Source organism: Nesoenas mayeri, assembly GCF_963082525.1.
Source record: "Nesoenas mayeri genome assembly, chromosome: 2".
Taxonomy (NCBI): Eukaryota; Metazoa; Chordata; class Aves; order Columbiformes; family Columbidae; genus Nesoenas; species Nesoenas mayeri.
The window spans coordinates 88,201,060-88,228,775 of NC_137543.1; the positions used below are offsets into that span (position 1 = coordinate 88,201,060).

Sequence of the window (27,716 nt, forward strand, 5' to 3'; positions counted from 1 at the left end):
TGAGCAAACTCACCCACAAAGTGGGAGATACGGGTTAATTTCCCTTCTTTACTCAGTTTTCCATGGCACAAGGAAAAGCCTTGAAATGTTGACTAGACAAGAGAGAGGGCATGCAGATGTCTGACTGGGTGCTTAGACTTTTCCGCTGTACCCTGATCCCTCCTTCTAGGGGTTTGTTTATATTCTTAAACAATGACTATACAAAATAGGAAGGGTGGAGTGGCAATCAGATTTAGTTTTCTTAGTGGGGATGCTAGTCTTCATCATTGAAATATTACCTCTTGGGTTTGGCAATGATGTTTAATAGCTTGCTGAGAAGCCTACACAGGCATAGCAAATAACTTGCCACTATAGAGCCTATAAGAGGTGAATGTACATTCATGTCCATTTAGGCAGGAGTAATTGGCCTAGGAAGAGGTAGAAAAGATACATCCTGAAGGTACGGATGCAAAATAATAAAAGCAGTCAGAAAAAGCCATTTCTGGCCAGAGAGGAAGAATTTTTTAGAAAATGAACTTGGTAACATTTCCCTTGAAAAGTTATTTTGTACTGAAATGTATTGGTTTTTAATTTAAAGCATCTTACTTTGAAATATTTTGTGTCTTATAGGGATTATTAGAATTTTGGTGTTGTACGAAATTTCATTTTTCTTATGTGCTGTTTGTCTCTTTCACTCCAAATCAGCACAGAAACACTTGGAAACCTCTTTTCATATGAATGGTCATGAAAAACAAGAAAGCCACTTCTACCAATCAGATTTTTTATGTGAGGAGACAGTATTATCTGGCATGTGCTCCTTTTTAGGATAGCCATATGTCTTTTCTGCCAATTGTCTCCTTCATATATGAGAAAGGAATGTGCATTGAAGCACCTTGATGGGAGGCAGATTGAATAAGTAAAACATGCAATGAGAATTATCACGTGGCATCAGGGAAAACAGGTTCCTTCTTGCTTTACCTTGTAGTAAATATAGAGTTACCTTAAAAACAAGGCTGTAGCTCTCTTAGCCTCCCCACTTCATTTACTGCTGCCTTCTGTTGACTGCATAATATAATCTAATACACCTACTAATTAGGATAGCTTTGAGCACAGCTTTTTATTCTTTGGGAGTTTTTATCTTGATTTTATCTACCCTTAGCCAAAAACGAACTGTGAAGAGAGAACAGATCATGAATGGTTATAGAAAAGGAGTGTTCTTCCTTTCACACAGGCATGGAAGGAGATTGTTATCTTCTCAGCCTCTTTGGTACACAGTGGTTTTCTCTGAAAGCAGCTCTTTTCCTGGGTAGCTTCTTGCTCACATAGAAGAGTGCCAGTGATTTCCATTTGCTGGACTGTGTTGAAAGCTACTGAACCATCATGCAAAATACCTCCCTTCATCAGCTGTAAAGCCCCAACCCTTCTTGCTGTATCTGCACTATTGCTAGTGTTCAGTGCAGGCGCTTTGGTTAGAGCAGAAGAGCAGCTGTGATCTTCCTGATCTTCTGCACTTCTTTCCACCTTATATCTTGTCTCCTTATCACTGCAAAATCTTTTAAAAATAATGTTACCATTTCTTGTCCACCACGTAGGTGTTCTGCAAACTCCACTGTCTCTCAGTAAATCCAAAACTTCACTGATTTCACAGACTTTACACATGGCTTTATGGTGTAGAATCATTCATACGCTTGTGTCTACCCCAATTTAGATTAAGGAAGTTCGCTAAATCCTTTCATTCAGCAGTACAAAAGTTCTTCCACCAGCTCACATCTCCCCTCTTTTGCTTTGGGTTTCCAGGGCATCTCTCTAAGTAGTTCCCACTCACAAAACCATGGAGGTGGCCACAGTGTTTGCACCTGGATATGACCATGAGGACAGCTTGGTGCTTTTTCTAAAGGAGTAGCCACCTTGATAGGACAGACACTTGCTTTTAAAACCTGTTCCCATTTCTAGGGTTCTCCCTCCATGCTTGGCAGTCAGTCCTGTCCCTGCAGGTTGGGGTGGAGGTGCCTCTTTTCTTCTGAGGATGTTTATTAACTCTATTTTTCTCCTTGACTCATTCTGAGGTTTGGGCACACCTACAATATGCCTCACGACCTACATTCACCATGAACCATTTCACATCTCCATTTCAGATCTTTCAAGAGGTGTGAAAGTGGAGCAATACAAACTTCAGCACTAAAGGAGCGCTGTCTTGTTTTAGAATGTTCCAGATAGTAGCTAATGAAGGTGGAAGAAAAAGACATTGCACTAAATAATTACTTCTCTTGTGGAAAGATGACTGTGTTATTAAAAGGAAAATGAAAGACACAGACATACAGAGGCACAAACAGCAAAGCTAGAACAGCTGTTTTCAGAATTAATGAGATATACCTCATCTTTAATTTGTTTGTTCAGAGAACCTTTGGAGTGTTTCACCTCTGTTTTTCCCACTGGTATTAGGTCTTTGTGTGAAGTACTTCTGGACTTCGGGGTAAAACAAACATCTCAGTATAAAACAGATATGAACTTCTTTCAGCATTGCAAGTTCTATCCCCAGAGCGTGAGTCAGAACCTTGATGAAGCATTGATAGTTGCTGTGTTCTTCAAGCTAGTCAAAAGGCAAGAAACAACTGCATTTGCCACACAGGGCACCTTCACATATTAAGCAAATTGACTTTTCAGCTTTTCCAAGCCACTGCAGCAATCTGTCTTAAGCTAAGTCTGTTTTTTGTGTGGGCTGAGTTCATACCCATTGTCTGGCACTTGCTGTGCACTAAGGTGGTTTGCACAGACAAATGCTGCATCTCAGCTGATCCACATCAGCTCTCTAAGTCCTGGTAACTTCTGTCACCCAAGCCCCAGTTTCTCATGCAAAGTTTGTGTCCGGCTCATGGCTGAGCAAGAGGTAGCATGCCCTCTTCACCATTGAGGACAATGCAAGAAATTTTGAGTAGTTTGTGGAGTAAAGAGAGCTCTGTGTGTATGGTAGAGGAGCTGGGGCCTCTGTGGATGAAAGGAGTGGCAGGGGATCATTGGCTGGAAGGCGATGGGGGTCCCCAACACCAGGCAGCCCCTTCCCAAGAAGGCTCTAAACCCCTCTCAAAGTGGCTGCTGGACATCAACAGCCCAGGACAGGCTGCACAAGAGCTCTGCTGATGAAAAGTCCTGAAGCTCAGCTTTGCACCAGCCTTTTGTCACCCTTAGCCTTCTGGTGATGCAGGCTGGAGTTCCTCACATAACTTGGGCTTGTGGTTTGCAGCAGATGGGCGGCACATGGCACCTGCTGTGCCATGGCTTTCTGTAGACATAACCAACTGGCTGTGCACTCACCCACCTTCTCAGGGGACAGGAGCTCTGGCAGCTTGCTATGGACCCAATCCATGCTTGTCCCGGTGCAGGCTGAAAGCTAGAGCCATCCAGATCTGTACCGTGGGAGACATGAGGGCCTTCTCTCCATACTGTGGCTCTGTATTTTCCCCTAAATAAAGTACCTTTCTGGAACACAGGCCACAGCTACTCATCCCCATGTTTGCAAGCAGGCAAAAGCTTTGCTTTTCACAAGTTTTTCTGGTGTGCTGTCCAAAGTATCATTTGTTTAACACTTCAAGGGGATTTTTGGACATAATGATTCTAGAAAAGCTCATGTGATCCCACTGGCACTCACACAACAGCTTTACAATCCTCCTCCGAAAGGACAGAAAAGGAGTTTCTAACCCCCTTCTTTTCCAGATGGCCTCCTGCTTGTAAGGACCAAGCTTGAACTTGTTCCCAACTTCTTCGCAGATCAGATTTAATGTAAATGCCCCACAGGAAAGATATCAGACTGTTATCTTTCTAGTGCAAAAGAAAAGAGTGACACAGATCTTGCCATATCGTTGAGCAGGAAATTACAGACTTCTTTTCAGGGCAGTTGAGCTATTGGTTTGTTTGGAAATTTTAGTTGTTAATCCTACTTGAATCTGTGACTCCTGGAAAACTCATGAGGAGGGAAAAAGTATTTCAAACTGTTCATTTCCATATGTAGTTCAGTCTCCATGGCTGTTAATGACCCCTTTTCATATATGAAAACATTAATAAATAGTGATTTTATTTTTATAAACCTGTTGTTTGAAACCTTCATACCACAGCTCTGGTTACCAGACATGGTTATATGCAGGCATAGCTTCTGTCACTACATTTCTGTCACTAATTGAATATTGTTACAAGATGAAAGTGCTGATATAACTGTATACCTCAAACCAGTTTGGAGAAAGAAAATGTTAATCCACAGGTCACTGATTTCAATGCCATGATCTGAAATAAGACACTCCATAGGATAAGATAGAAAAATGGTCCTTTCTGAGGAATTCACATATATTGTGAGCGTGGGTCTGTTTTCCAGACCTGCTGTGTCCTTACTGTGGAGCATAGACTGACAGATGTGTGCAAGGTTGGCTGTTTCAAACTCTCAGAGTTTGGCAAACTTCTATTATTTAGCAAGGAGCTATGGGACAGTCTCAGAGTAGACAGATGCTTCACAGTGTGATCTAGCTAGGCAACAAGCTGCATTAAATTTCTTCTTTCTTTTGTGCTCCAGTCAGGAGCTGCTTCATGATGGACTCCATTTCTAGATCAATTACTGAGTTTTGCCTTGATCTCTACAATAAGCTCAACAGAAATGCAAAGGACACAAACATTGCCTTCTCTCCAGTGAGCATCTCTGTTGCCCTGGGCCTGGTCCATCTAGGTGCAAGAAACAACACTGCTGCTCAGATAGAGAAAGTAAGTATTAATGAAACATGCTGAGATGCTTCCATGTTGCTTGCTGTTCCCTTAATGGAAATGTCGGGCATCCTAGCATGACATATGTGTGAGGGTCTCATAGAAAACAAGCAAGAGTTCAAGCACAGCTGCTGCCTTCCCAGCTGTGCCATGATCCTTGGCATCTGCTTGTGTGAGTCACATCATGCTCCCATGCAGACTCCGGAGCACAGAGCAACAGCTGAATGAGAGGAGGTGATACACCACAGTGGGGCACGCTGGCTTTCCCCATACCTGCTGCCAGAATGTGGTTCAGAATTACTAACAGACACTTCCTCTCATGGTTGCTATAAGAATCCTGAAAGTGTGAGTCTGTGTGGGTTAATTGCAGAAACCTGAAGTAATTTCACCTGTGTGGCTGGAAACATTAGCTCACTTATCACTTATGATATTCAAGAGTCAAATTGTCTCACCTGCAGAGCTCACGGGGACCCAGGTGTGCAGGGAGGGGGTGAAGAAGGCCACCCCTTCGATTGCTGAAGCTTTGCTTTCCACAGTGCAAGTTCTGCTATCTACAATCTTTCTTTTCTTGTTTGTGCCCATGAGCAGTAGAAGACCAATAATCCTAAGGCAGAGGTTCCTGTCAGTAGCTGGCTCTGTACTGGCAGATCTTCATCTCTCATATCCTAACACTGCCACCTGCACAGTCTGACTGCTGGGTCACCTACAGCCGAGGTAGACATGCCCTCTTCACAAGGTTCTCAGGGTGTGATGGCTTCACCTTGGCTGGTGGCTGCCAGCTGCCCACCCAGCCACTCTCTCACTCTTCCTCTTCAACAAGGAAAATTAGAGAAAATTAGATGAAAAATGAAAAGATGAAAAATCTTGGGAGTAGAGATAAGGACAGAGTCATCACTCACCATTTACTGTCACAGCAAAGCATACATAAGTTATTTTGGAGCAGTCTGGAACCAGCTCTGTTTGACATGAGGGCTACCTCTGGCTACCATAACCTTGCCACATAAATCCAGTACACAGGGACTTTTGCTTATTTTAGGAAAGCAATGAAGATCCAGTATCCTCAATAAAAAATACTAAGTCTATGTATAATGCAATATTATTATAAAGGAGAAACTTCTGGAAAATTTGCAGCAAGATATTTGCACATTAGAAACAAAGACTGTTTTCCATTAAGAGCACTGTGGTTTTGATGTATTTCCTAAGATGACACAAAGATTAAGAATGGCTACAAAAAGCCGGTTTCGGTATTTTAATATAAAACCATTTTTGTCTCTTTGCCCGAAGCAACATTTTGTTTTGAAATATAAGGTAACTGTAGCAATAAAAATACAAATCAAGTGTAAACTTTTTGAGGCAGTGGAGAGTAACATTTTGAGGGATTAAGTGCAAGCTCTTCTTGGTTTGCTTGTATAGAAAAGTGAATTTGAACATGAATATATGAACAATGCCAAGTCTGCCATTTCAGCCTGACTGAAGCTGAGAAAATATCTTTCATAAATCTACAGCATTTTTGCAGGACAGCGTAGCCAACCTTTTAAACACTGAAAATACTTTTATCCCAGTTACAGTTGCCATAATTTGGCATCTTCAACTGCAGGTGCTCCACATCAGGAAAGATGCGGGAAGCATGAGCCTTGGGTCTGATCTTGAGAGTGCAGCCCTAGAAATGGAGCCAGAACGAAGCCAGGAGAGACAGTCATCCCTCTCACAGGTACATCCTTGGGTGGGGAGCACAGGAGCCTTTTCTTCGCCGCACGGTGGGTTACAAGTTGTGAAGCACTAGAGTCTGCCACTGGAGGGAGTCAAGATCACACGAACAAACTCTACCTAGCGCACTACGAAATGCCTGATAATAGCGGTTGCCTTATTAAGGGCCAAGTTTTTCGTGAAGCTGTTGCCAAAGCCTTCAGTGATCTTATCTGAAGGAGGATCAGGCTACAAAGCTTGAACTAGCTAGATTTTAAAATAGGTACAACAGGAATTAGCCCTATAGTGTAATCTAATTAACAAGGAAAGCTATGTAGAGGAATGGTTATGACTGTTGTGTTTGTAATATTCCTAGTGTAACAAGGATGGGAACCTTAACCATGAAGTGTTCCAGGCACTGCTTCTACAACTGCAAAACCTCGGTGAAGGCTATGTTTTATCCCTGGCCAACAACCTCTTTATACAACAAGGATTTGAACTCCGGCAGGTAAGTTACCTGTGCCTGCTGACTGCTGTGGCCCTGACCTCAAGCTTCCCTGTAACTGCGAGCGTCCCTGTTGCCCCCACTTGTGTATATTTTGGAGCACTTGATGTGCTCCTTGGAGCCATATCTCCTGGGACTGATGGGAAAGAGAAAAGATTGTCAGCTTTCAATTATTTTGTTTAAACCTCCCCCCTACCTCATGGCTATCAATGGCTATAGAGCAAAAAAAAAAAGAGGACTCTGTTTGCTTTTGGCATATGTTTACACTCAGCCAGAGGTGTGACTACAGCCAAAAATGGCCTGTTCAATCTGTCTGTAAGGTACTTACATCTGGGTTTGCAAATGGCATTACTGGAGCAGCAGCAAGATTGGAGAGGGCTTGTTACCTGAGAAGTTATATAGTTTAATGCATACAGCTGCTGTTCTAAACTTCTTACTCTTTTCTTACTGACAGACTGGTCTCTAGATTACTTAGTATGGGTGCCTTGTTAGTCACATCTTTACTTTGCTTTCAATTATTCCTGTTGAATGATTTGGATACCTAAGTATTAAACAACACATCTTGTATCTTCTCTAATTTTTTATTTTTGTCTGGACCTCAGGTATGCAGTTTTTAATGGGAAGACTCTTTCATGTAGATTTCTTTTTACTTATTTACTTTTTTTGCCTATGCAATAGAATAATTTTCTCTTCTTCAAAGATTCTCTGAATAAACTTCAGACAGTTGATGTTTCCAAAATAAATTTTGCCTTATGGAGTCAACAGGTCCCCCACAATTTCTAAAACAGTTCTGAACTGTTGATTTCTTTTGAAAGGGAATAAGTACTTAACAGATTTGACCAATTCATAATCTTTATTTTGCTTTACAGCAATTTCTAACGTGCGCTAAGGAACTGTATGCAGCAATGCTGCAAACAGTGGACTTTCACAGTGCTGTTGAAGTTGCCAGAATAAAAATTAACAGTTGGGTTGAAAGTGAGGCACAAGGTAAACCAAAGCAAAATCATAGCCATACTATCACTGCCTTTTTCCACTGCTTCAACAAAAGAAATTCTAGGGTATGAAAAGCAAAGACTTATTCACATTTCTCGGTGTTCAGTCTGATGCTTTTTAAAGATGGTTGGTCTTCCTATCTACTGTTGAAATATTAAATTATCAGCTAAATTATTTCTGAATTAAAAGTATGTTTGTGGTAAAATACTTTTGCATTCCCACCCTTATGCCTGGCATGATGATTGCAACAATACCTATAAGGCTTGACCAGACAAATTGCTTTCACAAACAGCCACAAATGCAGATACAGGACAGCAAGGGATGGATATTGTGAGCTTCATGGTGAGACTGAGAACAACCTGGGGGAGGAGGGAGGACAATCAAGGACCTGGTTATATGTAGAGTGAGACCCACAAAGATGACAGATGTGACCACCAGCAAGACTCACTATCACAAGTGACAATCGACCAGCTCTTGCCTTTAACAGGCTAGCAGAGGCCATTGACTCCTGCCGATTAGACTGAACATGGTTTCCTTTAGTTTTGCCAGGGCTGCTGTAGCAGTGGGATGATAATTTTTTAAATCTTCTGGCTGAACATAAACCAGAACTTACTGTGGGACAAGCAAATAAATTTGAAGGCTTCTGTAATTTCTTGGTTGCCCATCTCCTGACCAAACCTGTCCTTCTTCTGGCATACTGACCTGTGACTGATGTGGGAAAGAGCTGTTGACCCCAGTTGGCTCCCAGTAAGAAGGCTGAAGGGTCAAGAGCCACTTTGCACAGTGTTAGGAGCCATCGTTGCTCTGGGTGCTCACATGAAGCCTGTGGACTTGCTAACTCCTACTTCAGCCTCTGTGTAGGAAGTCAAAGGCTCCACAGCCGGCTAACTGATGCTCTTGGTGCAAAGGGAAAGATGCCCTCATATAAACTGAAATATATGATTAATGATGCTGCCTCCTTCCCCATGGTTTATGTCACCTGGCACATATGTGTGGTCTCTGACACTGACAATTGGCTAATTCGGTGACCCCAGTCCCTCCTGCCCTCCCTGGCTGGTAACAGCGCAAAGGAATCTACCATTTGTTTGTCTATATTGTCTCTGTCATTTGAATAAACCAAGAACTGGATTTCTAAGTTTCTTCAAAACTAAGTTCACAGACAAGTAATAGAGTCCAGAGCCATAATGACAGCTAGAAAATACTTGTTTATTCCAAAATTTCCTTAGGTAAAATCAAGGAACTCTTTGCTCCTGGTGTGATCGACAGACGTGCAGTGCTGGTTCTGGTGAATGTCATCTACTTCAAAGCATCCTGGGAATACAAGTTTGAGGAACAAAAAACAGTACAGAAAGATTTTAAACTGAATCAGGTACATCTACATTCTGTAAATCTTAACATTATTTACCCTAGATATTGTGAGCAATGAAGCAAGCATAACACAGAAGCACAATGTCCAGGGCTCAGCTGCCCTGTGAGCACGGTGTGGATGTGCTGGGAACTTAACCTGCTTCTCCTATTGGGAAGAGGTAGCAGGAGGGTTTTTGACAGAAAAGCATAATCTTTACTGCAAAAATGTGCAAGACACAGAAGTTGCAACAGCTCAGAGTTTTGCTTTGATGACTGAAAAAAATTCAAGTGTTAGCCTTGATTAGCACGTTTGAACATAGTACTCATTACAGGTAGTTGTCATGGATGGAAGCAAATCTGAGCATCCCATTTCAGACAGCCACCAGGGGTCGTCCTGGCGTTTATATGTTCAATGTCTTTTAACATTAGCTATGCATTTGAGAGACAAAACGAACAGACCAAACAAACTAGACTACTACAAACTATTACTAGTTTGTAGTAACAAACTGCAAATATACAGTTACAATTTGAAAAAGGAAAAAATATTACAGGGTATTTCGGTTTATTTGTAGTATCTGCAACATTTGAAAGTTGATATTAGATGTATTTTAATTTTAGCCTTCTTTTCATACCATAGGGATATCACTAAAGCCTTCATTGTTCTAACTAAGTTATTCATAATATGGTTGCAAAGTTAGTCCTTTAACAAGCATGTTCCTCCAAGTGCTGTCTGTGGCATTTAAACCTGACAGATATTATCAGAAATGACTCAGATTTAGTTCAGTTTTGTCTTCTTTCCATATCTTGTGCAAATATTCTCTTAGTTCTCACCTATAACAAAATTTAAAAAACCCAACAGATTTAGGTCTTATCTTAACTTGCAGAGTTTTGTATGGGAAAAAGTGTCTTTTGAGTGTTAGTCATAGATCCAAGGAAAAAGTCAGAAAACCATGTATTTCTAGTTATCATGTTGCATTCCATTGTTATGACACCGGTAAGAAACTGTCATACTGAGTACTTATATGTGTGACTTTAAATCTATATTTGAATATGGATATAGACAATGATCCGTAGCTGAGAACATTTGGTGTACTGCTGCAGTAGGAGAAACTATGAGGCAGGGAGAAGCTGCATAGATTTTTCTTCATATGCTAATCCATATTAGCAGGGTTATGTTTCTGAAAATATGTCATCTACCAAAGTTGTTCTTTCACTGCTTTAGAAGACAGCTAGGAAGTTTGCTAACTGTAAAAGGAAACTTTGAGTCTATACACAGCTTTCAAACAACCTCATTGCAAAAAAGGTGAGATAAGCAGATCTAGAAGACCGTGTCTGAGAAAGGCTATGATTTTGCTCTTGACCTATTTATTGCTTCCTGTTTAAACAATCAGTCTGATAAATGACAGCCTCATTCTTGCAGTGCTGTTTCTTCTTTTTCCAGAGAATTACCCCCCTTATTTATGCATGCCAAAGCTGATGTCTTGTGTGTTACTGTATATGCAACAAAATAAAGAAAAATGTTTAGTCTAACAACAATTACTGCTGAAACCCTGATTACTGATATTGCACCTATAATAAGTTTAAATGTTAAGAGCTGTATTGCTTAAGTGACTACTGTATAATTTTCTTTTAAATAGAATGAGAAAAAACCTGTACCGATGATGTATCAGAAAGGCATGTTTAAATTGGGCTTCATTGAGGAGATGGGTGCCCAGGTCCTTGAACTCCCTTATGCTCAGAAGACACTGAGCATGATCATCCTGCTGCCAGGTGACATGGCTGATGGATCTACCAGTGGGCTGGAGCAGGTAAGGCAGTATGCATCATGGACTATTGCTGAAAGTTGGTTGAATAGAGGTTGGATAAAGATCTAAACCTTTCAAAGCTGTGCACATATTCTAAGCTCTTTTTTTCCCCCTCCATCTTCTAGATTGAAAGCGCAATGACCTGTGAAAATTTAGTGCTGTGGACCTCTTCAGAGCACATGTTTGAGACAAAAGTAGAGGTGTACCTCCCCCGATTCAAGCTTGAAGGCACCTTTAGCCTCAATGAGGTATTAAAAGAGATGGGGATGACTGACATCTTCACTGAATCAAAAGCTGATCTTTCTGCAATGTCGTTTACCAATACTCTGATGCTGTCAAATGTTGTCCATAAGACATACGTGGAAGTCAATGAGGAAGGCACGGTAGCATCAGCTGCTACAGGAGCTGTCGCTGTGGCGAGGTCTCTTCCTCTCACAGAGGTGTTTATGGCTGACCACCCTTTCTTGTATTTTATTAGATACAATCCTACCAATACCATTATTTTCTTTGGCAAAGTCTGCTCACCTTAAAATCAGGGCCATTTTTTAACACTGTGAGAAAAACACAGATGAAAATCAGAAATGCTGTTTTTTTTCTCAATGCATTCTTAACTCTCTGACAGCTAGTTTCTTTTCAAAGTAACCACTGCAAGCAGTTTAGCTCAGAACCAATCAATTGGATGCTCTGCCACTAGGATTATTGAATTGCAAATACTGATCTGAATCCAGAACAGGAGTAAATTTTGCCTTAACTTCAGTGGATGTGAATAACACTTTGTTTCCTTGATGCCCATGTATGCCTCTGTATTCCTTACAGTTCGCCAGCCCAACCATGTAGTATAGTACCCAGCCATGTAGTATAGGGCTTGCAAAGGTGGAATTGGTATGCTACTGTCTGAGGAAAATTGTCTGCAACAATTTTCAGTAACTGCCAGTAAAAAAAGAGTAGCCCTTGTTCTGTGTTTTTTGATTTCTGGTCAGCTGGATCCTGGTCAGCAGAGAGGTGATGTAGGGATACTTTTTCTTCATCTACATTCTGTAGCTGTGGCAAATCCTTTGCATGGTGGAGACCTGGCCATGCTAATTCCCTTTCCTGTAGCAACTGCCAAGCAGTTAATACTTGTTTACAGTAAATAGACCTGTTTTCTGATTATTGTATCACTTTCTCCCCAGTGATGTGTAATGGTTCTGCCTTTATGCTACTCTGCATTATATAAAAAGCTTATACTAGAAGCAGCTTTGGCTTCATTTATTTATTTAGATATACGCCTATATCTAAAGTGATGCCTTACCAGTTTAAAGAATAATGTGGCATGAGCCCTGGAGGATTTTGTCTGAGTTTTTATTAGTACCATTGGTTTTAATGATAATAACAGGAGGAATATTCATTCAGGGAAAAGGGCAGGATCCTGCCCTCATGGACACCTCTAGAAAGGGAGCTGATTACAACAGTAATCATGCACACAGGAGGGGAGGATTTGGGCCCTCTTTAGTGGTCTTTTTCTGCATTCTTTCTTGAAATAAAAGCTCACAGAATGATTGAGGTCAGAAGGGACCTCTTGGGGTCATCTGCTCCACCTCCCTTGCTCTAACAGGGCCACCTACAGCTGGTTGCCCAGGATCATATCCAGACAGCTTTTGGATATCTCCAAGGATGGAGACTCCACCACCTCTCTGGACGACCTCTCCTAAGCCCCCCTAAGTTCTCAAATTACTCCAAAGAAAATTTTGTATACGGTATCTGCAGGAACAGGATACAAAACCACACATTTCTAAAGAGGCTTCATTATTTATATAGTAAAGAAGGGTGCCTTTTATGTAGGGATAAAGCAAAACTTCCAAGAAATGTGTTTTCTTCCTCATGTACTGGTGTCTGGTGAGTTTTGATGATCTGAGACACAGATCTGAAAGACAGGGCTCTCTCCATGCTCTGAGAAGTGAAGAATGTTTTGTAAAGGGTGGTTTAAATCAGGAAAATCACAGTTAAACATAACCTGGGAAAGGTTTTAGTCTGTGGGAGAAAAATAAAACTTGCCACTGACTGATAGGGAGACATTACTACTAATTTGCTGGTTTAACATAAGCAACATCTTCCTCAGAGGGATTCTGCATGAGGTTTAACAAATTAACATTTGCAACGTGCTTTATGACCCATGAAAAGGAAAACATACATTAGCCACTTGCCATATAACTGGATGCAAAGCACCTTCATGTTGTGCATTCATGATTACTATAGCTTACACACCATGAGTTTCCTGGGGCGCTTTGGACAAGAAAGTCTAGGAAATAAAAGTGAATGATAACTGAGCAAGAACAGACAGGAGCAGCACAATAAAAGAGTCAAACTGGCAAACTACTCTTGACTGTCTAATCCGAAGGTGCAGTACAGCTGCAGCAGCAGTTCTCCAGGCTGTGTCTGTGTTTCCCTTCTGGAAGCTGTCAGCCCAGTTTGCCTGCTAGAAAATGTTTCTGTTATCCAAAGCTGTCATTGTACAGTGTTCACATTTCCTGGGGAAGTTCTGAGAAATGCAACCTCAAAAATCAACGATGTTTCTGAAAATGTGGGGACAGGGATTCTTGTGATGAAGTGGTGAATGCCACAGGGAAAAAACAAAACAAAACAAAACAACACGACACTTCCCTTTATTTCCATCATTTTTCAGAAATGCAGACACAGTCCTCAACCCCCAGCATATCCTTTTATGGCACTCTTGAGTTAAAGCAGCAGTTTCCGATGGCACTGTGGGTTAGCGTGGGGATGGATCTGCATTTGCTACCAGTAAAGAATGCAGGAGTTTATTCCTGAAAGTGAAAGAAATAGAGGAGGAGGTTTGCAGTAAAATCTCTGTTTAGCACCAGCTAAACAGGGCCGTTCCTGTGCTGCCAGAGTGTGTGAACCGTGACGATGTGTGGTGAGCCCTGTGGGGTAAAGAGATGCTGCTGGGTTATTTCTAGTACATTTCGGGTAATGTTATGAAGGAAAAACCCAAATGTCTATGCAACATATTTTTCTTTACATTTTTTTTTCCCCGCAGTGCAAACTGTACTGAAGGGAGTGCCTCTCTGCACTAATCCCCATGTGTGCAAACAAGGTCCAACGCCTCTTCCCTCCCCACAGCTTGCCAGGGGAGCAGCCACCCCCTTTGCAAATGGCAAGGTTCACATGCATTAACTGCTCTGCCCTGAGCCCCTGGAGATGGTCCCCCTCAACACAAATCCTGTTCTGTGGTTCTGTGTCTTGCACACCGGTTAGATGAATTTAACTAATCCCACTCATCTCTGGTGGGTTACTGATTTACAGCTGGTTGAACTAGTTTATAATAAACTCATTGTATCACAAAATATCTGGTTCGGTAAAAAACAGAAGAGTTATCAGGTATTGTGTCTTAGAGCCAAAACATACGTGTACATTTTAAAATCTCAGATTCTGCTGACTTTAATATCCCATGTTATACTAACCAAAATGTGTAGGATTTGCTGTGTTTTCCAACTCCTGTCTGGAACTGGAAGCGAGAGGAGCTCAGCTGTGAATAGAACAATGGTTACTGGCCAAATACATAGCTTGTAAACTACAAGATGAAGAAATACTTCTTTTCAGTGCTCATGGCCTGAGACTACATTTAGAAACATGATCAGTGTTGAAAGCTCTGCTTTCACAGCCTCACTTTTAATATTTATGTTCAGTTTGAGCTAACTTTGCACACAGTTTCCCCTTAGTGCAAGCCAAGCGCTGGCAGCAGGGATTTGCACATCAAGTCTCTGCTGCTCCTCTTGAAACTTGACACGGTGTGTCCGGGTTGCACAGTGTTTCAGCTTTCTTCTCCAAGTTGTGTGGCCACAGCCTTTCTTAGAGGATTCATTAGCAGCTGTGGATGCCCTGTCACATGGTGCTCATCGTCTCACTGAATTAGGTGCTCAGTATTTCCCTGGTATCAGCTGAGGGAAGGGCCATAATCTGACCCTTAAAGTCACAGAATCAGTCAGTACCTTATGAGCAGTGAAGTGAAATGCCTACCTTGTACACAACTGTTTGTGTTATTCACTTATCTTCAAAGAGAATTAAACTTTATTTTAGAAACCAATTCAACATGTATTTCAAATCTAATGAAGATGCCATTCTTCCATTTCCTGGGGAGTCAAGAGTCAACATTAATTTGACTCTTGGGGAAAACTTTACCCCAAAGGCTGAAAAATAAACCAGAAAAGGTTCAACTGGCACACTTCAAGAGAGGCCACTTTGCAGGATTTATTTGACCTGTTATTTCCTAAATTGTTCTGTGGACTTCTCAGAGTATGGTGCTCAATCATTTTTGCTTTTGGCCTTGATGTTATGGCCTGCTATAAACTAATCTATTTTAGATAGAAATCCAGATAAAGATAGTAATTCCTTCTGATCTTAGGACTGAATACAGCAGTATCATTACTAAAAATACTAACAGTAAGCAAATGAGGTTTAGAAACAATCCTGTGATTGATATCTTACAAATATTCTTATTTCCTCTACCCCACAAAAAATTGTATCACTTTTCTGCCTGATGCATTGTAAAACTTCTAGTTTCCAGTCTCTCTTCTAGTATTCATCAACTTTCCATCACATTTGTCATGGACCATCTGTCCCACACTTCTAACACACATATGGAAATGCCAACTCACTTTCTTGAATAGTTTCAGAAAATCACCCAGAAATAATACTTCGAATACGCTTATTTTTTTTTACTTCCATGTTATACCATGTTGTGGGAGATTTGAGGGATTTTCTTGAAGTTAATGTGTGGATGGGTTTCTATTAGGTGGAGATTTGTTACTGAACTAGCCAGGCCCAAAGGAATTTCAAGGCCACCTTGGAAAGCTGAAAACAGGACCTGCTGTGGTAGTGAGGCAGTTCTACAATAACAGGGCGCCAACAAGACATAAATAAACAGACCTATTAACAGTGAGACTTGGGCACATGGACAGCTCCTGAACATGGACAATACCCAATCAGCTAATGCATGCTTGGAGCGTGGACACGTGATCAGGAAATAACTGCATATATAAGGAGGTTTGTTTCTGTAATAAATGGCTTTGCTTGAATTCATATTGGATTGTGTGGAGTCCATGATTTTTCGCCCTCGCACCATATTTTATTCCATTAGCCCAGCAGAGTCAACTTGGCAAGGTAGATGTATAGTAGCGTCTATATTCAGATAATACCAGCACTTGTTTCTCTTGAACAGAGCAGCAAGGGAGGAAATAGGCAATCTGACTGAAGGGCATCTGGATGGCAAAGCTACTAGTTAGCACCTTCTGGCTAAGACCTGCGTGGGGTATTATAAGCAGAATAATATGGCTAAAATTCAAAGTAGAGCCATGGTATATTATACAATATAAATGGTGTATGATTTATTACATTGATTTTTGTCAATATAAATAGGTTAACTTTTATTCAGTTATGTTTTATTAATACAATACAATACTTCACTTTTTAAAGTGAAAACGATACATAATTTCTGTAGTGGAGAAACTCACATAGCTCAGGAAGTGAATGACCTGTCTTCAGTATATTCCATACCCTCCCTAGAATTAAACCCTGCATGTCCCACAAGAATGCACCAAGCACTATCAGGCACTAGGTTTTAGCACGTTCTGTGTGGAAAACTATCCACCTTCCTTTCAAAATTCTGTTCTTACTCAAATTACTGCAACTTGATGACACAAGAGGAGAACTTGGGGACCTGGCAGCTTTGCAGTTCAATAACTAGAACACCTAGTAGATGAGTTCTGGTTGCCAGTCCCTGCTGCCACGACTATTCTTGTTTTAATCCCGTAGCACTTTTACAGAAAACAAGTATCTATATTTGGGTTATTATTATTATCCTAACAATATGTCTTTCTGATAGCATAAATCTTACTTCACTTGCTTAATATCTGCCTAGAAAATAAATTAGTAAATAAAGTACTTAAGTTCTGAGCTTTCTTTAAGCTCTTCAGAGGGTGCTGCCATGCAGCTTTATCATCTGAATCCTCAGGCATTAAAGTATGTGTTCTTATTTATTGGGTGGTATGTCACAGCTTTTGTATGAGAGCACCGCCATCTACACAGCTCTGAGATTGTTTTGCGTTACTCCCTCACTTGACCGATACAGTTTGGAAGCAGTGTCCAACTTTTCCATGCACTCACTGACAGTTTTAAACAGGCTGGAAAAGCACTACTAAGGGACCTCTGTTGCACACCCTGATGGATGTCTTCTTGTCTTCTGCAACACCCTGCAATGCGGCTGGCATTCAGCATGGTGCTCATTGCCGCCTGCAGCCTCAGGGCACCAGCCTGAGCTCTGCCTCTGCTCACACCCCTGACATCTCCTTTTCTAAGTGACCCTCATCACACCCTGCTCTGCTGCTTGTCACATCTGTCCCCTGTAATCTGTCAGCATGAAGCAGTCCCAAACATGGGCCAGCAATGACCAGTCCTGCCTTCTCCACAGCCCTCCACCTGCTGAGTGAGAAATTATCTTGCTAAACGGTAGATGGGCGACCACTGAGTGGAACGGCTGTCTCAATCCAGAGTTTAATAATAGGGGAAAATTCCCCAAATCTTATTTTTAGATGATATTAGTGCCATCTTTGTGTGATATCTATACAGAGGCTTAGCTGCATTTTGCTCAATTGAGTCAGCTGCTGGTCTTCTGTGAGAAATACCTGGAACAGTGAGCAGCAGAGTGTCTGTTGGCCTAAAATAAATGCAGTGCTCAGCACACAACCAGCCTTGAGACACCACGGGCAAACACTGTGAGAATGCTGACTGCTGCTTTTGAAGCAGAACAACCTCCACAGTCAAAAGACAAGTAAGTGCTTGGGCAGCATGGTGCAAATTTCTGTTTTCACAAATGATGAATATGAAGGATCCTGGAAGACATATCCAGGTGGTTTTGGTGTATCTCTTGTGTCAAAAGACATGAGTGACTCGACTTTGCTGTCATTTTTGCTTGTTGTTTTCTGCAAGGCATCCAGAGAAACAAACTGACAATGACTGCAGAGCCCAACAAAAGCTTCATGAGCCCCACAACCACATCAAGCCTAAAGGCAAAACCACTGATGCCTTAAGTTCCCCCCAGGGGTTCTGCTGAAAGATGTGGGCTAGACCTAGGGGTTAGGAAACCATGTCCGTAGGTGAAGTACAGCAGCAAATATTCAGAGCTGAGCACCACAGCTGAAAGTCCTCTGATTGCTATGTCTAACTGCTTTTAGCGTTGTGGGGAAAATCTACCTGCAGCCTCGGAGAGGCAGGGAGCGCCAGGATGAATGAAGGAGCTGTCCGAGCTCCATTCTTTTCGTTGCAGATGACCAGCAATGCTGGTCACACTGAGCTCTCCTAAGTGGGACTGGTGGTGCCCTCACTTCACCTCCTCTTGCCCTTTTCCTGCATGAGATCATTGGAAAATCCTATTACCTAAAATTGTTGCCATATGGGAGTATTCTGGTTCCAGAATCAGTTCCCAAAGCTGTGCAACTGGGGCTCATTCTGCCCTTTGGACCAGGTCCTGTAGCACCTGGTTAGGTTTACCATGTCCTGACCTGCAGTCCAGGAGATGCTCAAAACTCAGGTTGGGATGTGCTGCTGGAGGCCACTGTGTGCTACCTCTGCTCTTTGGCTCTTGCTGACACAGGAAGAAAAACATGCTGAGATCCCTGAGACAGATAAAGCAGCCAAGATGAGGCAGCCCCAGCTCAGCATGGCCCTCAGGCAGAGAAGCTGCTGGTGCAGAGTTGGGATCATTGCACCTCTCTGGGAAGGCCTGAGTTAAAGAAGAAATCACATGTTGTTGTTATAGGCCCAGCTCTATCATCTGCTGCAGGACTACTGGGGCTCCCCGCAAGACAGAGTTTATCAGACACAGCTAAGTACTTCAGGGAGAGGTGCTTCTCTGAACACTGCCTATCAGACTCCTGTTTTTTGATTTCTTTCTATTTCTGTCTTGCAGTTACTGTATGATTTCTGCAGGTGCTTGACATATTTTTCAGATGATCCGTCAGAGCATGCTAATGAGATGCAGCAGCATCAACAGGGTGCCTCCTCTCTGGGAGGGGAAAAAAACATATTTCCTTCTTTCACCACTTCTTTTAGAAAGAAAAAGCCAGAAGAGACTGTATTGTGTCTCTTGCTTTGCTGCAGGACACGAAAAGCTGTTTTCCTGTTGATCTGTCTGTTGGCTCTTGATTTCCTTGAGCACGCTCCTTGTTCAGAAATAAAGTGTACAGGGAGCCAGACTACACAGCGGCCTGTTTTGATTTAAGACAGGGCAGGGCACCACCCTCCATCAGTGAAGAAGCTACCAGAGTCAGCTCTTCTCAAGAAAAGGTAACTTTCTCAGCCCTCACTTTCCTCAGGGTAGCGACTGGACTGGAAACAGAAGCTGGATGGCAGCAAAATGTTTTGCAGCCATGCACAAAGTCAGGCTGCAGTGTTTTTGCCTACAAGGCTGACTTTCGCCTTTTGTGGATATGGCCGTAGTCCCAGGAAGTATGTAGCCAAACCCTTGGCTTGAGTGAACAAGCTTGCACAACAGAAGGAGGGAATTGGGTAATTCCCTTAAAATGCAAAAGGAGATAAATGGCAAGGCAGTTGTCTTAGAAGTGCTGGGATGTGTATGAACTTACTACCTCAAATTCAGGAGGCAGAGGAAGGCCTTTCCACACTGTTATTTGGATATGACTTGGCAATCCAATTTGCTCATCTCTCTGTTGTTGTTGTTGTGTGTAGTTTTTGTTGTTGTTGTTGTTTCCCATAGAATGTGCTTCATGTTTTATACAGTATACAATATACTTCAGGAACGCATGGTGTCTGGAGGTTGACCAATGCTCCTAAACAATGCAGCAGTTCTTGCAAGAAAAGGGCATGAATGTGAGCAAGGACTTAGTTGGAGCAGATGGGGGGAGAGCAAGAGTGTGCCCAAAGAGGTCATTTGCCCAGAGGTGGTTGTTCGTGTCAGAGTGTGGGGTGCACTTTTCTATGAAGTGCTAAGTGTGGTCTGAAACCCACTCCATGGAGGTAGTGGGTCCTTGGGATGCTGAGTTTCGTGAGAAAGGCTCTGCATTTCCAGCTCTCTCTACACTTTCTCCTCTGACCATGGCAATGTTTGTGAGATGGATTACATAGCTGTCCTGTTGTAGGACTTGGCCACCCTATGATGGGCTCCCTCAGTGTAGCAAATGCCAGCTTCTGCCTGGACTTCTTCAAAGAGCTGAGCAAAGTGAAAAGGAATGAAAATATCATCTTCTCTCCACTGAGCATCTCAGTTTCCCTGAGCATGGTCCAGCTGGGTGCCAGAGGCAACACAGCTGAAGAGATGAAAAAGGTGAGTTTCTTCTCCTTCTCTTGTGAACTGCTATTACAGGTTTACATTTGGAAATGGAAAGGAGGCAGGAGCCTTCTGGCAGTCTGGGTCACATTCTTCAGTCATCTGAAAGAGGTGACAGGTACTGGTCTCAAAGCTCTCCTTTCCAAACCTGTTCATCTGACTTGCAGTGCCCATAAGGCTGCATTGCAACCTTAATGTGTTCTTCGTGTCTTCGCTAATCTATTTACATAGATTTATATTGCATTTGTATTGCAGGTGCTTCATATTCATGAGATGCTGAGCACGGCAAGTCCAGGAACCAAGGGCACTACTGGAAAGGTGAGATAGTATCTGAACTGTGTGCTAACATTGAACTGTAGCATGAAGAAAAGCATGGCAAGGCACGCTTGCCTGCCAAACGGCATCACTTCATCCAAAAGCACAGTAAGAGCAGAGTTCAGCCCTGTTCTCATCAAACTGTGGAACCTGTGTGCATGGGCAGAGGGCATCCCATTGCTTTGCTGCATAAAGTGTTGCCAGATTTAAACAGGATGATCCTTTTTCAAAGTGGAAATTACAGGAAGGGAGAGAGACAAGTGGGTGACTTCGGAGAGTCAGGAAGCCCAGGCATGTGTTTGTGGGTCTTTGCCTACCCGTTGTCCCCACAAGTCCACTTGGGGACAGTGACTATGTTTTCAGCCTGAGGGCACACAGGAGGAGCTCCAGGGGAAAGTATCTTGCTACAGAAAACTTTCCCCTGCTGCTTGCAGTGTGAAGAAGCCGGAGGAGCCCATTCTCAGTTCCAGGAGCTTCTGTCTGCCCTCAGCAAATCTGGTTCCTCATGTTCCCTCAGCATTGCCAATAGGCTCTTTGGAGAAGTAACTTTTCAGTTCCTTCAGGTAAGTGACTACTGTTTATGTGGTTTCTGGTGTTGAAAAACTTCTGTACTACACTTTGGACCTCTGCTAAGGACATCAAATTGCATGTGTCTGTGTTGCTGATATTGTGACAGAAAAAGCTCTCACAAATGGATGAAACACAGAGTGAGCAGAGCATAAAGAGAGTGACATGAGATAAAACAGGTGTTTGTAAAAAGTCAAGGGGAAATGCCTACATTTCCTGTGGAGCAGACAAAAATACTTTTGAAAAACTGGGTAGCAATTTTTGCCAAAATAATGTTTCTTCATGCTTTGATATTGGTGGAATCATCACCCTTTGTCTACATATTTTAAAATGCTATGGCAGATTTACATCTCTGAGATGTAGTGCAGTGCAGAACATTTCCACAGAAATCATTGTTCCGGACAAAGGAAAAAGTCCAGTTTGCCCAAACTGAGATCCTGGGGAAAGAGTCCACCCCATTTTTCTCTCTCTCTGCACACTGTACTAAGACCTGACTTTCATGGCCTGATTCCAAAGTGCTCTTTCTGCATGTTTGTGCTGTGCACATTGGGGAAAATGAAGTCCTTGGATGTTGTTTTTCATTTGCTGGCTCTCTGAAGGGAATGGTGCTCCACACACAGTGGGATGAGAGGTGAGGGCCAGCCTGCAGCCAGGGTCAGGGAGCAGCAGCGGGGAGGCTGCTCCACAAGGGCAGACAAGCAGGGACCGTGGGTTATGGCCAGGCTGGCAGGGTTGCGCTCTGCCCTCCCCAACAGCTATGTTGCTAAAATTGTTGTCATGGTGAAAAAGCAAAACACCCTCTCATCAAGAAAAGCAGGACTAAAAGACAGCGGATCTGGGACTCTCTGGCATGAAAGGTGTCCCAGAGACCAGTTGTGTGGCTCCTCCCTGTGCCCAGGAAGTCTGTCCTGAAGAGTCACAGAGCACATAAAGGACGTTTTGGAACTAATATTCCCACAGAGAACTCTGATCTGCAGGTTGACATCCATTTCTTGGCCTCCTATTTTGCCCTGTGGTCAACTAGCTCTTCAATTGCCATCATGAGAGCCACCTCTCTTCCCTGTTTTGCAGCAATACTTGGACTCCACAAGGGCCCTGTACCAAGTGGAGCTGAAAGCAGTGAACTTCTTTAACGCTCCTGAAAAGTCCAGAAGGAAGATTAATTCCTGGGTGAAAAAACAAACTGGTGGTAAGGACGAGGCCAGCACTTGGCTGCCTGGAGAGTGGGTATCATGACCACATGAGATGTCAATAGCTGGTGTCTGAGTTTCTTCCTGAGCGTAGCAGCATTCAGAAGTACTATTTTGGAGTGATTCATTTTGCTTGTGGCTACTGTAAAAGCAGCTCGAGGCATAAGGTGGCCATGAGCTCCTGGGAGCTTTGACTCTGCAGATCGATTTTTGCCACAAGTGGACCTCAGTCCATGTCATTCAGTCAATGGTCAAAATGAAAGCATAACTCACATTTGTTTGTTTTTTAAAGGGAAAATTAAAGACATGTTCCCTCCTGGCTCTATCAATTGCACCACGACACTAGCTCTGGTCAATGCTATCCACTTCAAAGGACAATGGGCTATAAAATTTGAGGAGAAAAACATGAGGAAAATGCCTTTCAGGCTGAACAAGGTACAGTTGGAACAAAAACTGTTGGGAGCAAGGGAAAACAGGGGAAGTCCTGGTAGACTGTGCTCTGCTGTCTGCAGGGCAAGTCTCTGCCCAGCTCAGGTGTGGGGCCAAGTTTGTCCAAGCCAAGAGCCTTCACCCTGTGAAGTGGGAGAACAGCATCCTCTTCCCGAGTGCCTCTGTGACAGAGGTCATGTGAAGGCAAGCTTTGTTACCTCCTTGGAGAGGCTAAGTTGTAGAGGAGACTTTGCTGAGGACACATCAGCCTTTCCTGGGGATTATAGTGGAAACTGGCAGCATCCCTTAGGAAAGGGTTAGAGAAGCAGCAGAAACTAGAGTGCAGACCACAAGAAGCTCTTAGAGCGACTGTAATGGCTTGCACAGAGCTTGAGCCTCTGCCAATGCCCTCAGCAAAAATATGTAGTATCTTGAGGAGCATTCATGGAAAAGGAGCAAGTAATTTCAAGCAGGTTGATCCTGTGGCATTTATGATCTGCTTTATTTTGCCCCACCCCCGCCCCTTCTTTTTTTTTTTCCTGTCTATTGATTGACTTGCTGTATTTTAGAGAGAGCACAGGAATGTACTGATGATGCATCGGACAGGAGAATATAAATTAGCCAGGAGACAAGAAGAGCAAATGACAGTGCTGGAGCTCCCATACACTGGAAAAGAGTTCAGCATGTTCATTCTTCTGCCAGAAAAAATCTGTGATGAGTCGACTGGCCTTGAACAGGTAACACTCCTGTCTCTGCTACTGGGAGGAGATACTACCTGTTCATCCAGTACTTGAACAAGATGCTTCCCAGCCATGTAGGCCAAGCTTGTATCTTTTATTGTTATGAGTTTTATCTTGCTTTCCATAGGTGAAATACTGTTGCCTGTATAAAGATTAGAGAGATTCATGGTCATATATATTGCTTCAGAAGAGCAGAGAAAGACAGAAAACCTGCTCAAAAGCAATACTTCATAGCCTTTCCAAGGGAGTTAATGACTATTTCAGTGGACAAAATGTAGCACTAGAGAAGGAAACTTATTTTTCCCTTGCAAAAGTATGAAGACACAACGCTGTATTGGTGTCTGGTGAAAATCTGAACAAAGGAAAAGGATCCCTCTGAGAAGAGAAGGCTGGCTCTGAATTTGCCTCCTTTCATACTCAGTAGCTGTAGGGCACAGGTTCTTTGTCATGAAAACCAGGCTTTTCCTTAATGGCAAGTGTTTCTGTCAGCATTTTGATCTGGTTTCTCATGACCATTATACCCCGTGTTTTCTACTTGCAGCTAGAGACTGCTGTCACCTATGAGAAATTAGCAGAGTGGACCAACATGGAGAACACGTATCTGCAAGAAATCACAGTATACTTGCCCCAGTTCAGACTGGAGGGAAGCTATGAGCTCAGACCAGTACTGGAAGCTCTGGGGATGAGGGATGCCTTCAATGTTGAACATGCTGATTTCTTTGGGCTGTCAAGACATCCTGAGCTGTTCCTTTCTGAGGCCGTTCACAAGTCCTTTCTGGAAGTTAATGAAGAAGGCACTGAGGCAGCTGCTGCTACAGGGTGGTTAGCTGTATATGGGTCATGCAGCAGCATTCCTTATGAGTTCAGAGCTGACCACCCATTCCTCTTCTTGATCAAACACAATCCAAGCAAGAACATTCTCTTCTTTGGCCGATGTTGTTCCCCCTAATGGTAGAGTTTGTTCTATTTCTTTCTTCCCAAAAGGAGAACAATACTATGGTAGAAAGGAGTAGGGCATAAACAACATGTTGCTATTTAGTGTCACCAGCATTTCCTGATATCCATAATCTTGACCCCAAGAAAAAACACCAAGCTACTTTGGCAAGACTACTGGAAAAAATATAGTGGGCCTTTCCTCTTTAGAGCTCTTCTCAAACAAGAGAACAATGCTAATTTATCTTATTTCATTCTTTAGACATGAAAACTCTCATTGGCATAGGGTTGTCTAAACAGCTGGTTAAATGCTGTGTAAATAAGAAGTCTAAAAAGATGTCTTCCCTTTTCAGCTATATGGCAAGGCTGGTCACGGGACCAGCCTCCAAAAGGTGTTGCAGACCTTCCTCCTCAGCCAACAGGTCCCAAGCAAGAAACAGCTCAGTGCTTAACCCCCTGCTTTTATATTACATGTCTCCAGCAACTCCATCTCCAGTGCTTTCAGACCACCATGAGGGGAGGCTCTTGGCTGCCATCATAGCAGTGAAACCCGCAGGTCATGCTGATGTCCGGAATGCAGCTCTACACAGAAATTGGGCATAGAGATATGTAGCTGCACTTGACCCTTACTCTTCTCCTCAGGTACCCTCTCCAACCATCCGCTTTGGGAAGGACCTCTGAACTGACAAGAGCCCTTCCCACTGGGGTAGAGACATAAAAGACATACAAGCTATCCCTGGGCAGAGGTAGCTCATTTTCCCATTCAGCACAGGTGAGAGAAGTCCTGCTTCTCTCTGGTGGGCCCTGGGGTGTTACAGTCTTTGCCTGGCTGTGATTTGGAAGTAAACCTTTGCAGGATGATGCTGTACATCTCAAGACAGTTCAGGCTCATCAGTGTTGTATTGTAAGGGGTGCCTAAGAGCACCAGAGCAGTCCCATTTCCCTGCTATGCAAGTCCAAGCTATGGACACCTTCACAATGGTGCCGCCTGTCTGTCTGACAAAGCCAGGGCAGGTTTCAGGGGGAATCGAAAAGCCCTGCAGTGACGTGTTGCCTGACCACAAAAAGTTGGCTGCACCTCCTTTGTCCTCAGCTGTGACATGCTTGTGTGTTATCTCTGGGGAAAGCTGAGTATTGTTTTCTTGCCTTTTTTCTCTACTGCTGCAAGTGTCATGTGTAGACATGTGGTCTGACACATTGTGTGCCATGAGTGTGTGTGGTTTTCCGAAGCTTGACAAATTTACAACAATGAACTATAGCTTAGAAGTCATTTTTGTTATAATAGTCCCATTTAACTATAGTAGTTTCCTGAACCATATAGTGTGGTATCAATAAAGTTATTCAAAGCATTTAATTGGTCTGGCTTTTTGAATCCTGATTTGAAAGATGCCTTAGGTACTCAATACTTTTGAATATCTTGCCACATGTCTTGTCTCTTGCCTGTTGTATTTCATACATTAACTAAAATCATCATGAGGTATAATTTACCACCACCAGGAACTTAAATGTCACCTACATACATTTGTCTGCCTTGCCATTCTAAAAATAATAACAGACGTAGAAGGTGGGATGTATTTTTTTAGTACCACTGGGAAACATTTCAAAGAAAACTCTTCCCTAAAGCTCTGGTGTTTGACATGTGCCTGAAAAATCATACTCCTTCAACGCTATAAGATGTTTGGTCTTGGAGGAAAACTGGTCCAGGTCTACAATCTCTCATCCTTCCAGTTCTACAGCCCTCAGCCTGATGAGTGGGAAATTATCTTACTAAACAATAGAGAGATGACCACTGAGGGGAAAGGCTTTCTCAATCCAGAATTTCATAATGAATGAAAGTGTCTCTAAAGTACTACGTCCTCCAAATAATATTTTCAGAATATATTGATGCAATCATCTCTTACCTGTACTGAGGTGCACTGAGTGTGTCTTGGATAGAGTTACTTTCTTCATGGCAGCCTGTATGGTGGTCTTTTGGATTTCTGGCTAACCCAGCGTTGATAACACTAATGTTTCGGAACAATAACACTAATGTTGCGGAACAGTGCCCGAACAGCATTGAGGCTCTCTCTTTTCCCACTCTGTACCTGTCCCCAGCAAGTAGGTTGGGGGTGGACAAGAAGCTGGGAGGGGACACAGCCAGGACAACTGACCTGAATTGGTCAAAGGGATAGTCTATGCCGTATTCCAACTGAAATGATTCTGTGGTTCTATAACATCAAGTCAATAATAGAAACTGAGGTAGAGGAAAAAAGGGTGATTTTTTTTTTTCCTGCTTCAGAGGTGTTTGTTGGTCAGAGACTGGCTGGGCATTGGCTGCTTGTGTGAGTTGCTGAGTGATTGGTTTTGCACTGCTTGTCTTTTTTTTCCTCTTTCTTCTACCTATGAAACTGCCTTTATCTCAACTCACTTTTTTTCCCCGTTTCCTCTTCCTTTTCTCTCTCCCATCCCTTCAGGGTTGGAGGGAAGAAAGCAAATGTCTGTGTGGGCACTTGGCTGCTGTCTGGGTTCAACCCACAACACAGGATTTAGCTGCAGTTTGCTAAATGTGGTAATACAAAGGGAAGTATCTTAAAACAAAAACATATGGCAGTCTTGTTTTGTTTTGTTTTTCTTGTGTGGTATTCATATCCATAGGTTTCAATATTGATTGTATTATACAGATTGAAATAGTGAGCAGAGTGTTTTTCATGTCAAAATCCACTTCAGGTAAGGCTTCGAGTCATTAAATTTGTCTTTTCTGATTGTCAGTGATAAGAATTGTTGTCTAGGTAGATTTGTGCAGTTTACTCCATTTGATTTGTCTGTCTGTGATAAGAGCGAGTGAAGTACTGCAACACATGTAGGTTTTAGTGAATTTTAAGAACTCCAAAGTTTGGAAACGTACAGTCCTGATTGTTGAGATCCACAACTGAGACAGAGAGAATGGAGCTGTACAGCAAAATTAAAGTGGATCTAATTCTGGTCTCTGCTGCCTATACAATTTTCTGCAATTACACATTATACATTTATAAGCTACTAAGATGCCAGTGAACTGATATCAGGAGAGTTATGGTAGATTTACACCCATACCTGAGAGTAGAATTTGGCCCCCAGTCTCCCGCTGAGTTGCTTAGGCACCAAGAAGAAAAAAGGGCCATAATGAAGTCT

The 27,716-nt window shown here is 42.7% G+C and overlaps 2 protein-coding genes across 2 annotated transcripts in view; both read left to right on the forward strand.

Annotated features, from left to right (window-relative positions):
- SERPINB5 (serpin family B member 5) overlaps positions 1 to 27,716 on the forward strand; it is a gene marked incomplete at both ends in the record, with an annotated part of 56,273 nt that overhangs the window by 15,162 nt on the left and 13,395 nt on the right. The window contains 6 exons of the mRNA XM_080364162.1: positions 6,320 to 6,433; positions 6,785 to 6,916; positions 7,783 to 7,900; positions 9,133 to 9,275; positions 10,891 to 11,061; positions 11,184 to 11,536. Of these exons, the coding sequence (XP_080220288.1) occupies positions 6,320 to 6,433; positions 6,785 to 6,916; positions 7,783 to 7,900; positions 9,133 to 9,275; positions 10,891 to 11,061; positions 11,184 to 11,536 (1,031 nt within the window). The remainder of the gene's footprint in view (positions 1 to 6,319; positions 6,434 to 6,784; positions 6,917 to 7,782; positions 7,901 to 9,132; positions 9,276 to 10,890; positions 11,062 to 11,183; positions 11,537 to 27,716) is intronic.
- On the forward strand, positions 20,225 to 24,585 carry LOC308038308 (leukocyte elastase inhibitor-like; the record flags this gene model as incomplete). The annotated part of the gene is made up of 7 exons (XM_080340698.1): positions 20,225 to 20,392; positions 20,651 to 20,713; positions 21,145 to 21,273; positions 22,349 to 22,466; positions 22,760 to 22,902; positions 23,466 to 23,633; positions 24,178 to 24,585. The coding sequence occupies 7 exons, from the start codon at positions 20,225 to 20,227 to the stop codon at positions 24,583 to 24,585; spliced, it is 1,197 nt and encodes a 398-aa protein (XP_080196824.1).